At 32.7% G+C, this 16680-nt stretch overlaps 1 protein-coding gene across 9 annotated transcripts in view; it reads left to right on the top strand.

Annotated features, from left to right (window-relative positions):
* The window catches only part of ZMYND11 (zinc finger MYND-type containing 11), a 153332-nt gene that overhangs the window by 66273 nt on the left and 70379 nt on the right, over positions 1-16680 (top strand). For 8 of the 9 annotated variants that reach the window (XR_002325306.1, XM_078152508.1, XM_020990352.2 and 5 more), the window contains one exon: positions 7949-8082. Coding sequence is in view for 7 of the 9 variants with exons in the window: in XM_078152508.1 (XP_078008634.1) it covers positions 7967-8082 (116 nt within the window). In the remaining 2 variants the exon portion in view is untranslated. Of the gene's footprint in view, positions 1-7948; positions 8083-16680 lie in introns of those variants that run through there. The other variant, XM_020990356.2, reaches the window with a different exon arrangement.

Raw genomic sequence — 16680 nt, 5'->3', positions numbered from 1 at the left:
TTTTTTGTACTTAATAGTATTTTTTCCCAATTATATGTAAATATAGTTTTTAACATTCATTTCTGTAAGATTTTGAGTTCCCTATTTTTCTCCCTCCCTCCTTTTCCTCCTCCTTTCCCAAGACAGCAAGCAATCTGATGTAGGTTATATATGTACAATCAGCAAAGTATATAAATTACTGCTGCTATCTTCTCTGCCACCTCACACTGGATTATTGCAATAGCCTGCTGGTGGGTGTACCTATGTCAGGTCTGTCTCCAATTTCAATCCATCCTTCATTCATAAACTAGCCTCCTCCTACTTTTCCAGTCTTCTTACTTTCCAAAATCTACTCTTTAATCCAGTTGTGGGCTGTTCCTCAGATAAAACACTCCATCTCTTGGCTTGGAGTTATTTGTCCTTTTACTTTTTTGTTGAGGTCATTGTGGTGTTGTTCTGGTATTTTATTTCACATTGCTTTATTTCAGATGTCTTGCTTTATTCCACCCCCCCTTTTTTTTTACCAAATTCATTGTTTTTTACAAAACAGCAATATTTCACTATACTTGCGTACTACAACTTTTTCAGATATATCCACAAAAAGCCATGCAAGAATACGTTAATCTTAACTTGTATCATCTTCCTCATCGTCTATGCTGAATTCTCCTGACTTCTTTCAGTAATCAGCTAAAATTCCACCTTCTACAAGAAACATTTCCTTATCTTGTTTTTTTTAATACATTTTTCATATATTTGCATATTGTCTCCCCAGTTAGAATGTGAGCTCCTTTAAGACAGGGACCATGTTTTTGGATTTCTTTGTGTCCCCAGAACAGTGCCTAGCACATAACAAAGGCTTATTTAATAAGCACTTATTGTTGGTATTGATGATATCCTTAATGTGTCTTTCACATCCTCCACTTTGACCAAAATTCTTTTTCCTCACTTCAGTGGGATGCCATTATAATTAGTTTATACTATGAATTATGTATGCTATGATTACAAGTATTAATCAAATTCTTTTGGAACATGGAGGGAGGGAGTGTCAAATGCGCTCAAAAGGAAAAGTTGGCAAAAAAGGCAGGGTCATGCTGTATTCAGGAAGAGGAAAGGCAAGTAGCACGTGTGAACATGCAAGACAACAGGAAGGTGGGAAAAGAAAAATAGAAACAGTTAAAGACAAGTTTCTCATGTGGAATCTATATTCTCTGTTTTTGAAAAATAAAGGGAGAGAAATATGGAAGAAAACAAGTAAAAGCCATAGATGGAGTAGATTGGGATTATGTAGTACAATAAGGGCCTCCTTCCGTCTTTAGTTTTGCTGTAATTTCTTGCCAGAAGGCAAGTTGTACTGGATTCCAATACTCTCATGTTTTCATCTTGCTATTTCTTTTGCTGTTGTTGTTGTTGTTTTTCATTTTGCAGTGTTTCCTGGAAAATCAATAGGCTTATCAATAACATCAATTTCTTTTTTAAAAATCAATATTCACTTATTTTCCCAAGTGACAGGATGAAGTATGTGAAAATCTTTTTTAGTATATTGTTAATCTTTTTTTCTTCCTAGACTTTGAAAGCTATATATAATGTTTTAAAATCAGACATTTCATATGTTGCATTTTAATAAAGTATGGCTTCCAAAATGCAAGTTTCTAGTGCTTTTATATATTTCTTTAATTTTATTTTTTCTCTTCTGTTAATGGCTTCTGGAAAAGTGAAAAATAAACATTTTTTTGGAGAAAAGGAGATGTGGCAATTTTTTTTGGTGGATGGGGTGGGTGTTGCTTGTAAAGACTAGCAGTAGTCAGAGTAGGTAGGTACCTTCCTGTAATATGTTACTTTTTAATGTATTTTTTCCATGCATTTATGATCTATTTCTTACCCTATTCCTATCCAACAACAACCAAAACTAAAGAAAAGGAAAAGCTTCATCATAAACATTCATAGACTAGCAAATAAATTCCCACATTGTCTATACCTGAAAATCTCTATATCTGCATTTTCAGTTTATCACCTTTCTGGTAAGAGGAGAATAGTATGTCTCATCTTTATTCTTATGGACTCATGGTTTATCATTGCATTTGTCAGAGTTGTTTTTCTCTGTAATGTTCTTGTTATATAAAATGTTTGTTTAGTATCAGTTCAATAAAGGTCTTCCCAGTTTCCTCTGAAATTTGCCCTTTTATCACTTCTCATTATACAATAGTATTCCATTACATTCATGTGCTATAATTTGTTTAGTCATTACCCAATAGGAAGATACACTTCTTAGTTCAGTTTTGGGCTACCATAAGTATTTTTGTACATATAAGTCCTTTTTCTCTTTTCTTTGGGGTATACTAAGCCTAGTATTGGTTTCCTTTAGTAGATTATCTACTTATGATACCCTAATTCAGAGACCCTTTGGTTCTCTGAAAACAACTACAACTTGTAGATGAAAAGAGTAAGAGCAACATTCCTTTGACCCCTTTTCTGTAGATAAAGTTAGGGTGTCTTAAGACTCTAAGGAGTTAGAAGCAATAAAGACCCTACCCTCCCCAAGCAAACTCTGAGTATATTAGGTGGAATTAGTCTGACTATACTATTTTTTTTTTGCTGATCTTTCTATAATGACTCTTAGGAGCTTTATTGAGAAAGTTTCAACTAATTCTCAGTATACTGTGTTACTTGTTATGTGGAGTCTGTTCTCACCATACAATTTTACTGGTTAGATGAGCTCCTCTAGTAGTTTTACTATTCTGAATTTTTTTAATTAAATTAATATTTTTTAAATAATGAAAATCTGATTTTTCTCCCTCCCACCTCCTCCCTCCCCCAAATGAAAAAGAAAGAAAAACAAAATACTGGTTACAAGCATGTATACTTGTGTAAAACAAATTCCCCCAGTACCTGTGTCCAAAAACAAACAAATATGTTAGCACTAATTCTGTCACTTCTCAGATAGTGGGTAGCATGCTTTATCAGGAATCTTCTGGAGTCATGGTTAGTCATTGAGTTGGTTAGAATTCTAAAGTCTTTCCAAATTATTTGTCTTTATAATAATGTTGTTATTATATCAATTCTTCTCACGGTTTTGCTCATTTTACTCTTTCAATTCATATGTCTCTTCCATCACATTCATCTAACAACTTCAGCCGTCCCCCAAATGATAGGTACATCCTCATTTTCCAGTTTTCTGCTACTACAAAAAAGAGTTGCTGTGAACAGTTTTGTACATATAGGTGCTTTTCTTCTCTCATAGATGTCTTTTAGAGTGTAGACTTTACTAGTAATACCATAGATCAAAAAGTATGTACAGTTTAAAAATGTTGGGGGCATAGTTCCAAATTGCTATAGCTGGACCAGTTCACTTTCCAACCAATAATGCATTAATGAATCTGTTTTCCCTCAGCCACGTTTTCATTTTTGGTATTTTTCATTTTCATTTTTTGTCATCTTTGCCAATCTGGTAGGTATGAGGTGAAACCTCAGAGTTGCTATAATTTGTATTTCTCTAATTCCTGATTTAGACTATGTTTTTTATATAGTTATTAAGAACTTGAATTTCTTTCTCCGTTTATATCCTTATATTCATTTTTCCACCTGGATCTTCTCTATCTCTTGCTTGGTCATGAATTCTTCCCTGACAGGTTTTTTTTCCTTGTTCCTCTCATATTTTTATATCACCTTTCATGTCTAAGTTATGTACCTATTTTTAGCTTTTATTGTTACATAGTATGAGATGTTTATCTATACCTGTTTCTGCCAAATTGCTTTCCATTTTTCCTAGCGCTTTCCATCAAATAGTGAAATCTTACCCTAATAGCTGGGATCTTTGGGTTTATCAAACCATTAAGCTGCTGTACCTGTTTGTTTCTATATATTGTATCCCTAATCTGTTCCACTAATCAACCTGTTTTTTTTAACTAGTACCAAATTGTTCTGATTCTTTTCTGCTTTTTAGTCTAGTTTGTGATCTAGTATTGCTGGGCTACCTTTTTTCTTTTTAAAAAATTTCCCTTAAGATTTTATTCCTTTAGATGAGTTCTGTTTTAATTTTTTCCTGGCCGTATAATCATTTGGTATGGTAGTGAATGAATAAATAGGGTAGTGTTGTCATTTGGCTTGGCATACTTGTGGACAATTAGTATTTCTCAATTATTTAGAGAATTTTTTATTTCTGTAAAGAGTGGTGTGTAGTTGTAGTAATTTAATTTTTGTGGACATCTTCGTAAGTAGACATCCCATTATTTTATATTTGATGTAGTTATTTTAAGTGAAATCTCTGTTTCTATCTCTTCCTGCTAGATTTTGTTGGTAATTGTTGGTAACATACAGAAATGCTGATGATTTGTGTGAGCTTATTTTATATCCTGCAAGAGTTTGCCAGAGTTCATTGTTTCAGTTAATTTTTTTTTGTTTATTCTCTAGGATGCGCCAAGTAAGCCTATCATGTCATCAGCAAAAAGTGATAATCTTGTTTCCACTTTGCCTATGCTTATTCCCTCAATTTTTTTTATTATTTGCAGTTAGCCTCTTTCTACCACTGCACTGAATGTTGATAATTGACAACTTAGTTTTTGTCTTATCAGAAATGTCTCTGATTTATCCCCATTACTAATAATACTGACTCTAGGTTTTAGATGTTGTATCGTATAAAAAATATTTTCTTCATCTGTTGATATAATATGATCTTGTTTGTTTTTATTAATATAGTTGATTTTATTTATAGTTTTGCTTTTTTTCTGCACTTCTTGTTTATAGTTTTTTAATTGTATACCTGGTATAAAATCAACCTGGTCATGTATATTTTTTGATATATTATTATTGTATTCTCCTTGATAAAATTTTAAAAAACATTCGCATCAATGATCGTTAGGAATATTGGTCTATATGTAGCTGTCTTTCTCTGTTACACATACACCATTATTTGGTTTGACTTCCTGGTTTAGATATCAAGACCAAATTTTTATCATAGAAGGAATTTAGTAGGATCCTTTTTTTTTACCCCATTTCTTTCAGATAATTTTTGTAGCTTTAAAATGTATTGTTCTTTAAATGTTCAATAGAATTAGCTTGTAAATATCTGGTTCTGGGTTTTTTTTTTATTTGGTAGCTCATTTATGGCTTTTTTGATTTCTTTGTCTGAGATTGAGTTGCTTAAACCTTCTATTTCTTATTAAGTTAATCTAATATTTTACATTTTTATAAATATTCCTATCATCAAAATGATTTACCAAATAACTTCAGAGTTAGAAGAGACTTAAGAAATTAACAAGTCCAACCAGTACCCTAAACGAGAAGCTCCTATTAATATACCAGGCAAGTGATCATCCAGTCCTTGCCTGAAGATCCCTGGTGACCTACTAATTTCCAAAGCAGCTTGTTATGCTTTTGGATACTTTTAATTAAAAGGAAGTTTTTCCTTAAACCCTAAATTTTCTCCTTTGTAGCTTTTCTGAAGTGTTACAAGTTCCTCCTTTTGGGACCAAATTGTACAAATCTAATCTTCATTCCAGGATTGCCCTTTGAATACTTAATGACAGTTGTCATACCTTCTAAATCTTTTCTTCTTCAATATAAACATAATTCCTCATTTAATATAAACTCAAGTTCCTTTTACCTTTGTGGTTATCTTCCCTTGGACAAAACTTATCAATGTCTTTACTAAAAAATGGTGCTGAGAATTGAGCATTGTACTCCAAGTGTAGTTCAGTGATGGTGCAGTATAGTAGGACTGTTATCTCCCTAGTCCTGGAAACTGTATATTCATCTAATTATATTATCCTCTGGCTCATCTATTTCCATTTTCCCCCCAATAATTTAATGATTTTATCAAATGCTTTTATTAAACTTTAAAAAGGAAGTTCTTTGCCTCCGAAAGATCATGTAGTCATCTATGGCTTATAACTTTTTGCCTGAAACTTTTAGAAAATTTGTAAATAAAATCAGTTGCTCTTATGTTCTTACTCTTCATTGGTTACTTCAGTATCTTCTTTAGTATTTCTGCTTAGTGCATACTCAAAGGCATTATCTTCTAATCTCTCTATCAGTAACAATTTTGTTGATTTTAAATAGTAGGTTTTAATCGCTATACCACATTTCCTTTGTACCATGTACAGTTATTTCTGAAGATCCTGTTTATTTTGACATATAACTACAGATTGCCATTTATAATATTTTGCAGGGTTCAGCAAACAGCCTTGTTTTTACATAGTATATGTGTTTCAAATTATTTCAGTTTTCCTATTGAAAGCTCTTATAAAAACCCAAATATTCCATTGGGAAAAAACCATCTGTTAAATGTTTGAAACTTTTGGTAAGTAAAGGTTAATGTTTGCTATCATGCCAAGGTAGTATAGAATACATTATGACTGACATTAAAAATGTTTCCAATGATGCTGCTTCTCTTGAGTTTCCCAATTTTATATAGTTACTCTGTTACCCCTGCTTAAAACTTTAGTGTCATCTTTGTCTCCTCCTATTCCTTCACCCCCTTCATCCAATCAGTTTCCTATTATTGCTATAATTATAATACGTTTATTCTTTTATCAGTCATAATGTATTTGAAAGGATCACTGGACTCTGGGTTCATGTTCTAGACTTCAACCATCCTTCCTATCAACAAGTCAGTTACTTTCTTTTAGGAGTCATCTTTAATAACCTGATTTCCATCTTCTAGAATCTCTACTATTTAATCCATCTTTCACACTGGCTCCTAGATTAATCATCCTAATGCTTGTATCAGATAATGTCATGGCACTGCTCCAAAACAATTTTTAGGTATCATTGAGACAAAGAATAAACAGTTTAGTAAGTTTTCTTGCATAATTCAAAATTGTTTCCTAGGTACCTCAGTTTGTAAAATGAGCTAGAGAGGGAAACAGCAAACCACTCCAGCATCTTTGCCAAATGGGGTCAGGAAGAGTCAGACATAACTAAAAACAACTAAACAAAACATCTTTTGTCAACTTTGTTGATTCACTGGGTATGAGTTCAAACCTCAGGACTGTTTTATTTTGCATTTCTCTTGTGATTAGTCATTTGGAGCATTTTTTTTGCACATACTTTTTTTTTCTTTTAAATATAGTTCAAAGCCGTTGACAATTTATGTATTAAATAATGGCCCTTAGTCATATTTTGTTGTCATTTTTCAGTGGTCATATATATTTATGTTCGTTTCTTTTTCATCTTGGATGTAAAACTTATTAGACATTCTTTTCATTCTAGTTGTTGATTTTGTTCATACAAAACCTTTATCATTTATGAAAATAAAAGTGTGTCTTTTTATCTACTTTTTTGGATATTGAATTCTGCCCTTCGCCATAGATCTAAAAGATGCGTCCTTCCATTTTCTTCTATATATAACATGGCCTTTATGTTTAAGTTGTTTATTCATTTGAAGTTTATTATCACATGTCGTACATGTTTATATTCAGTCAAAATACTTGATGATTAATATTTAAGTTTATATGAAACAACATTTTCAAGATTATAAATTTGAAATTAAGAAAAATAATTTATTTAAATAGGGCTTTTATGTATTTTAAAGTGCTTGCAATTTTGGCTAATTTCAAAAAATAGTAGAAACTTAAATAAAACAGTTACTTTTTTTACCATTTTGTTGTTATATGTGTAGGCTGCCATTAAAATAAATAATGTTCCTGTTTATTTTTATTTTTGAATTTTTGAACACTGCTTCTCTTGCTGTAATTTGGTGACCCTGAAACAGAGTTTGAAGTAAAAAGAAGAAATGATGGGGGAAAGAATACCTATTTCTTTAATACTATAGAACATATGGGTTAAAGTGTCTTCTTTTAGCCTAAAAGCTTTATATTACGACGTAAACCAAACTCAGCTATATTTGCTCCTATATACAGTTGTTGGATCTCCTAAAGACCTTTCCATTCTTTGTATTCTGTTTATTATAAGAGATATTGGTATACTTAATTCCATAATTCAATATACATATGTTCTTTGTGTTTTACTGCAGCAAAAAAGTGAATAGGTCATGGCACGCTTAACAAAGAGACGACAAGCGGATACAAAAGCTATCCAGCATCTTTGGGCAGCTATTGAGATCATTCGAAACCAGAAGCAAATTGCTAACATTGACCGCATTACAAAGTAAGTAGCATTGCATAGTAAAGATTTTAAATGGATTTAAAAAATATAGCAATATCTTTGTGAACTCTATAGAAAAAGATTTTTAAAATAAATCAGTATTTACAAACTTCATTTTTATAACATAAGGATATTACATTGAAAATAATTATGATAGATCCAAAACAAAAAGCTTCTTCCCAGATCACTCTTAAGCAAAGAGGGTACCCCTTAGTTTACACTCACTGGCTTGGCCCTTTTTCCATCCATCTCTGTTTATGGAGAAGATTATGACCAATAGCCAGATCCATTTTTTTTGAGGAAAGTTCTGTACATTAGAAAATATCACAAAATGTAAAAGAGTGAAAGAGCTCTTTGTTGGGAGCAAGATGAGTTCTCATCCCAAACTAAGAGAGAAGTTCCAGTCTCATTCAAGATGAAAACCTTACATCTCTGTTAACAAACATGTATTAAGCACAAACTATGTGCCAGACACTGTGCTAAGTTCCTAGGATACCAAGAAAAGGAAAAACCGTCTCTCCTCTCAAGGAGCTCATAGTCTAGTGAGGAGGATACTGAACAGTCTGGGTCCATTCATCTCTCCAAGTAATGTGTCTTTTCCCAACAAAGCTCTCCCATCAACTCCACCTGTCATACTGGCACATTGTGTTGTCATCAGTGATCCTTTCCACCAAATATATCTCCTGCATATACACCAGCAGACAAAATGTCTGAGGAGTAGAGAAACTCAGTTTATATTTCATTATCATAAAATTGTAGAATTTAGGAATAAGAAAGATAAAGTTGGCTTTGAAATAAATGTTTGTTGCAGCTCAGTTTCTAAATTTAATATCTAGGTATCTAGTTACGGCTTTTTAACACAAACTAGCTCAAAGTAGTGAAAGCAAACAGCAGTGCCCCTGAAGACACACTGAAGCACAATACCAAACTATGTGGCATAGCTGTAGACTGGCTGGAGATCAGCTCTGTTAGATTACCAAACTTATGTGTCATGCCTGATTGGTTTTATCAGAAATAGAATAGATAGTAAAGGCATTGGACATTGTTTAAAGTGAGTAGATAATAATGAAAATGCCAGTAGGTCCTGTAAGCTGTGGAAAAACCAAGGGATAGTGTTAATCAGATCAACCCCAAAAAATTTGTTATGTGACTACTGTGATCAGAGAGCATTGTGCTAGACACTGGATGGAATACCGAGTTAGGTAAGACATGGTCTTTGCCTTCATTGAGCTCACTGTCTAGTAGAAAAGTCTTGCAGGTACATAAATGATCATAATACAGCAATATAAATAAAGTACTCCATAAGATCTAAAAGGGGAAAAGTCACTATTGAATGACAATATTCAGCAAGTTTTCCTAACAGAAATGTCATTTGAGATCTAACATATGTAAAACAATTTGCTAACCTTAAAGTGTTTTATAAATTTTAACTTAATATTATTTGAGTTGAACTTTAAAAGCATTCAGAGATGAGAGGCAGTGTTATATTAGGCTTAAGGATCTGTGAGCAACAATATAGATGATAAAGTTTGGGACATGTATAAGGGATGGGAAGTAGCTCAGTTTATCTGGAGTAGAGATTGCCTAGAGGAGAAGACATATGGAATAGGTTGGACCAGAGTAGTAGTACCAGTTTGTGAAACACCTTGAATGTTTTCTTATCTTTAAAGTGACAGACTGGACCAAGTAGTTTTGAAGCTTGTAGGTTTATGATCTTACAAACCTATGATCAGTGATTTACAAATTTGTAGTATACTTATATTGCCAGAGTTCATAGAAGCAGACTTCCAATTTGTTCTATTTAGATTTCTCAAGAAACAAAGGTTAATTCTAAATTCTTTAATTATCCTCATTCTAAAAAAAGTCAGGTTTTGTATCAAGACTAGGAAAGAGAATATGGACAGTTATATTATAGAATGTTAGTTGAAATCTGTTTCCTATATTTATTGAAATTAAATATGTATGGAAATATATTTTGCATGACTTCACATATCTAATTGATATCATATTGCTTGCCTTCTCAAGGGGGGAGGGAGGGAAGGACTTCGGAACTCAAAATTTAAAAAAATGAATGCTAAAAAAAGTGTTAAATGTAATTGAGAAATTTTTCGTGAGATAAATAAAAGTATGTTTTTAAAAATTAAATATGTCTTTAAAATGTTTAATCTCTTTTGTGCCATTGAAGAGAGTGTTCCACTAGGTTGTAATATGTGGTAAACATTTATCTTGATAACAAAATAAATTCTAAATTAAATATATGTTAGAAATTTTAGTAGTTTGATTTTAAATACAGTTCATACTGGCCTTCTGATTTCAAAACAATGTTTATAAGTGTTTTAATAATATAGACTCTAAAAGGAATGCCTGAGTTAAATATTAGATATTCTTAAGTTAGTTTTGTTTTTTCATTAGAAATTACTTGTCCATTTGTTAAATTAGAATGGCCATATAAAGAAAAATTATCACATCATCACAAAATCAAGAGAGGTAACAGCCACATACTATTACAAGTCATTATCTCTGACTTGCCAGTTGAAAACATCCATATTTTTAAGTCTGAGATGTAGAAACAGTTTCTATTCATCACCTACTTTCTATTTACAACTAAAAAAGACCTATGAATATCTGATTTTGAAGGTCAAAACATATTTCAGCTTTAGTAATTATGAGCAATAATTATAAGAGGGTTTTAAATTTCATATTTTAGGAGTTAAATTGTTTTTCTTACATATGAGGTAGCTTGGATTTGCTATTATTTTTGTACAGAAAAACTGAAAGTAGAGTTAGAATAACATATGTGACAAGCAAGATTGAAAACTACTCACTAAATATGGACAATTAATATTGGATTGACAGAGTAGTTTGACTCAAATTATAAAAGCAGGTTAGGACAAAGATTAATTATACTTATCGCTCTTTAAGGAAATGTGATTTCTATTTATTGTGCCATGTTGAGCAATGAAATTTCTTTGTCCTGGAGTTCTTCTTGATGTTCCAGATATGTATAAACCAAAACAGAAAGTAAAAAAGTTTTTTTCAACATGTGCAATAAAACAAGTTGCCTTGGCTTTATTACTACATAACTCTTACTAATTAATCATCCTACTTAGCTTTTGCTTAATTAAATGAATGGAAGTTTTTTTCCTGTTATTTTTTTTATCTGAATCTACAAAAGTCCAATCAAAGAAAACCCTAAGCCCATTCCCCCCCCAAAAAAAAATCTTCTTTAATTAGTTCTACGTTGGTATTTTTCCTCAAAGTCAAAATGAATGTAGTGTAATTTTGATATAATTGTTCTTCATGGTTTGTTTTTTTTTCAATCTTTTCCTCCTGTTCTGGGTGGTACTGTTCTTATTGAATATGTAAAATACTAAACTTAAGTAATTATCAGATGAAATTATTCAATAAGGAGACCAAATATAAGCTAAAGCTAAAAAGCTTTTGTTGTTTAATTTAAAAATATACTCTGACATTCAGGGTACATTTCACAATTTGACATAAGCCTGCCTTTTCAACTTTATCTTCCACTACTCACATACTCTACCTTATTTTTAAAATATAGCAGGCATCTCTTCTTCTCTCTACTCCACCATTAAAAAATATTTTTAAAAAGTCCTTGTAACAAATATCCCTCCCTCTACTTTAACAAGACTGGTCTGTTCCTTCTTATACTAATATCCCACGTATATTTATACCTTATCTTTAATGTTGGGTTTTTTTTCCCCATACCATAATAGGACAATAATGTCCTATTCCCTCCTTTCTTCACCCTTCGTTTTCAGCTATCCAGATTCTACCCATCCTTTAGGGTTCATTTCAAATGTTACTTCCTACATGAAACATTCTTATGAGTATTACAACCTAAAGTAATTTCTCCCTCCTCTGAACTCCTAGAGTACTTTCTGTTGTTATCAATCTTTAGATACTTGGTCCTATACCATCTTTTGACAGCTATTGTATTGTTGTCTTATATCATGAGCTTTTTGTATAAATATGCCCATCTTCCCACCTATTTAATAGGTTCAACAAACTTGAATGATTGCATATAAAATTGTGAATGTATATATATTGAATTTAACACAATAGTGATACAGCTGTCCTTTTATCTAGATCCCTTTCTGAACTTACTGCTATTCTTTTTATAAATGTATTTTAATCTTTCATTGTTATTCTTTTATTCTCTTTATGCATCACTGTCACTCTCTACCAACTCCCTCTCCCTCTTATTATCCCCTTTTGGTAGCCAGTAAGTATTGTCATGCAAAAGAAATGACCACATTAGCTATATCTATAAATATCTGCCTGTTTTTGCACCTCTAATCAGTACATCACCTCTCTTCCAAGAGAGGGAAATCATGTTTCGTCATCAGTCTCCTTCAGTCTTTCCACATTATTTTAATATACATTATTGTGTAAATTCTTTTTCTAGTTGCTCTTATGTTATACTGTGCATCAGTTTGTGCAAATCTTCCCATGTTTCTTTTATTCCATCATTCATCATTGCATACTGAACAATAATATTCCATTATTTTTATATACTACAGTTTATTCATTCCCCAGTTGATGGAACCCATTTTGATTTCAGTTTTGTGCTACCACAAATAATGCTGGTCTGTACATTTTTAAGCATGTGGGTCATTTATCTCTGTCTTTGACTATTTTGGAATATTTGCAAAGAAGTGGCATTTCTGGTCAAAGAAAACTGTACAGTGTAGTGACTTATTACTTCTCCCTACATCCTGCTAACTGTTCCACAAGTGCAATATGTTATTTCCCACACCTTTGCATGGGTATAATCCACACTCTGTCGCCAGGATGCATTCGTTTATTTCTTCCTTTTAGATTTCTTATTTTCCTTTACAAAGTCTTACTTCATTCCTCATCACAACATGAAGAAAACCCAGTGGACTCTCAAAAGCTATGCCTATGAATAGTAAGCTTTGGTAGATTCAGTATGTTGGAAAGGTTTTAAGTATATTCTTAGCATATAACAGACTTATGTCCACTTTGCTAGAACCATCCTAGCTAGATGTGTAAGGAAGCTGGCCACTTGGTAACAAATGATAGTAATACTAAATGACTTCTGTCCATTCCTGCAGTGATAGTTGTAGAGTGTTAAGTAAGAATTTGGTGCTTTGAATTACAGTTTTTAGACTGCATACATTCATTAGTATTCTAAATGTGCGATTCTTGTCCAAAGACCAATAAATGGATATGCTACCAAAGTTGGAAGACAAAATTGTTGCAGCAAGAGGGAAGAGTGGCTCATAGGTTCTTCTTGCAGAGTAAATAAAGGAATTGATGGAGTAGTTTTTATTGTGTGTCCAAAAACAAGAAGAAAAATAATTTTTTGGGATATTTATTCATTTAATACCACAATACTCATAATAAATGTTAGCAAAAAAGAACACCATAAAAATAAAAGTTTATGCTCCATTTATTGTAGAGAATGGATAAGTAAAGAGAATTTCTACAGAGAGCTTGATAAGATCCTCTAAATCAAGTCAGTTTGTAGTTTGATACGGGGTGACTTCATTTGAAAGGTATAGGAATAGACAAGGTATCCAGTATACACTGGAAGACATTTCACAATAAGGTATGAGAAAGATGAAAAACTTAATGACTACACAGAACCTTTGTGCTTCTATATGACATACTTTCTTTGAGAAAATTAGAAGTTAGATATGACAAACAATGAGTAAAATCACAAAAAAAATGAAATTATATTTTAACATGGGGAAAACATTCTTTTGTGGAAGTTATTCTGAGATGAGCTGTCTGTGTAAAGTGAGACACTGACTTTTGAGAGCAAAGGTCAAAATTAATGTAAAATTTTCCCCCAGGGGAAAAAAAAAACAAACCCAAACCCTAATAAGCAAATCTTTTGAATTTCTTGCTAAGCAGACCTCTGGCAGCCAAGGAAGCCATTTCTTTAGAGTAAAACTTGTTTGTATTGGCAAAGGTGTCTAAAGATGAAAATGGTGTTTCAGAGCCTGTGGGAAAATAGGCGCTTTAATGCTCACTTTACAGAGCTGTGCATTGTCCTGACCAGTGGAAAAGAACTGGGAATTTTAACTTTACTAGATAAGACTAAACTAGTAACCTAGTGATACCCTTATAAAGATACAAAGAGAAAGGCTATTATGTGTGTGTGTGCATTTGTGCATATGTTTATGTAGAGAGAACATATAATTGATTTATTTTTATAGTATCAGAGAATTAGAATGAATTGTGACATATGAATGTGATAGAATATTAATATACTATAGGGAATGATAATTATCAAGAATTCATAGAAATTTGGAAAGACTAATGTCAACTGACAGAGAAAGAAATGAACAGAAAAAGGAAAACAATGACCAAAATAATGTACAAGGAAACATTATTCAAAGATTGTAGGACTCTAATATAGTGACTAGCTCTAATTTCAGAGGATTAGAAGTAAAGCCTGTCTCTGGCGTTTGAGAGGTGGGGGTTCTAAATGGGGAGTAATTTTGAGAGGTTGGCTGGTCGTGCTTTACTATAGTGTAGTTAGATATCAAGGAGGGTTCAGTAAGTGGGAGGCAAAGTGTCACTGAAAATTGACAGTAATACAAAAAAAGGACCAATAAAACATTTTTGAAAAATCTTTGTGCAGTTGTATAAAGAATAATGGTGGGACTATGAGCAGTATTGCCTCATAAAACAATGAGTAGCCCTGCAGAGAAAAATCAGTTTAATGAAAGCTAGGCAAAATACTCAGCTAAGCAAAGCCCCTGTGATGGACTGTACGGTCCTTAAGAACAGGACTTGTTTCATTTTTTTGTGTCTGAGTTCCTACCACTTAGCACACATAATAGATACTTCATAAATGTTGGCTGATTGATTGTTGATTGAAACCGTTGATGGATGAAACTGGAATGAGGGAAGAGAACAGATCACAGATGAAAAAAAACTGCCTGAAGGACACTTCAAATGCCACTTCTTCTGTGAGGCCTTTACTGATCCCTCAGCTACTGGTGCCTCCCCACCAAAAAACAAAAACCTTATATTTTATAGGTAATTATATGTGATTTAATTTTTTTTCTTTTGTCTCCCTAATGCCTAGCACATCAGGCAGTGTGGCATTAATAGCATGTCTCAAAACCAGAAATTGGATCTGAGTTGAAGCCCTGTCCCTGACGTGCTGGCTGTGTGAGGCTGTTCGAGTCATTCACCCTCCTAGTGTTCCTTAAACTAGTGAAATCACTTTAGTCCCTATCCACAGGGCCCAATACAGTGCCTGACATATAGTAGGTACTTTGTAAAAACTTTCTGACTAATTTGCAGATGTTTTTATAATAAAATCCTTTCACCATTAAGAATAGTAGTCTCTGACGTAATAGTGCCAGTGTTTGCTTATAAGAAAAGTAGAAATGGCCCTAAGAAAGCAACAGTGTGGAAGTGTTAGGAATAGACCAAGCATACTTATCTCCATGCTGGAGATGAGATAGTTTTGAAGGTGTTCAGTGATTGATTCTCAAGATATCTGAAGGAAGGGGCGAGTACCAAAAGTGTGGGTAAAAATCAAGTGTTCACAAGTAATATTTCACAAGATCCCACTGTGCTTATTGTCTGTATTCTGTTTTGAAAATGAAAACGCTTTTGATTCAGTTTAAAAAAAAAAGAATTGCCTTCACTCTTTTTCAGTAATTATACATGATTCTTTGAAAGATAGAACAGATAACCTTGTATGATGATAGTGATCATTAATATCAAGTGAGGCATAAAAATTTCAAATCCATAAAACAACCAAGAGAACAACATCAATAACCATTGACCCATATACCTGCTTTCCTGTTTATGTAAAATTTGTATGAGAATAATCCTTGTATACATTGTGGACATTCTCGATGAAGGTATCAGTAAGGAACAAGTAGGTTTTTGTAGGCAATATTCCATGGTACAATTCATCTTTAATCTTACATAGTTGATTGAAAGGTTTGTAAAGATACAAGATCACGCTGTGTTTATTGTTTGTGTCTTAGGATACCCAAACCTACATCTATGTCATCATGAAATAGAGTTCTAATGCTAAAGTATTGCATTTTACTTGCATTTAAAGAAAATGAATGTATTATTTTTAAAATTAGGGCATATTTTTGGTAGGAAATAAAGCTGCTAAATAAATATGTTGTCTTTAAAATACAGTAAGTATATTATTGTCTTTAAAGCTGTCAAACATTTTTGGTAAGAAATGCAAATACTAAATTGCTCGTGAGTCTTCAGAATCTTTTATCCATATCGCGAGCCCGATTTATGACCTTTCGTGCCTTCCACAAACTAGCTTCTTCCTACCTTTCCAGTCTTTTTACACATCATTCCTTTTTAGGCATTCTTACCGATCCACAGTATTTTAGTTGGAAGGCACCTCAGAGACCATCCAGTCCAACCCATACGTGAAAGAAATCCTTTACAATATTTTTTTAATATAAATTTATTTATTTTTAGTTTTCAACATTTACTTCCACAGGATTTTGAGTTCCAAATTTTCACCCCATCTCACCCCTCCCCCCCATCCCAAGATGACATGCATGCTGAATACCCCTTCCCCTAGTCTGCCCTCTCTTCTATCTCCACCCC

This window comes from Phascolarctos cinereus, unplaced genomic scaffold, assembly GCF_003287225.1.
Source record: "Phascolarctos cinereus isolate Bilbo 61053 unplaced genomic scaffold, phaCin_HiC Scaffold_1;HRSCAF=81, whole genome shotgun sequence".
Taxonomy (NCBI): Eukaryota; Metazoa; Chordata; class Mammalia; order Diprotodontia; family Phascolarctidae; genus Phascolarctos; species Phascolarctos cinereus.
The sequence above is the reverse complement of the archived record's forward strand: the minus strand, read 5'-3'. Positions and strand labels throughout refer to the sequence as shown.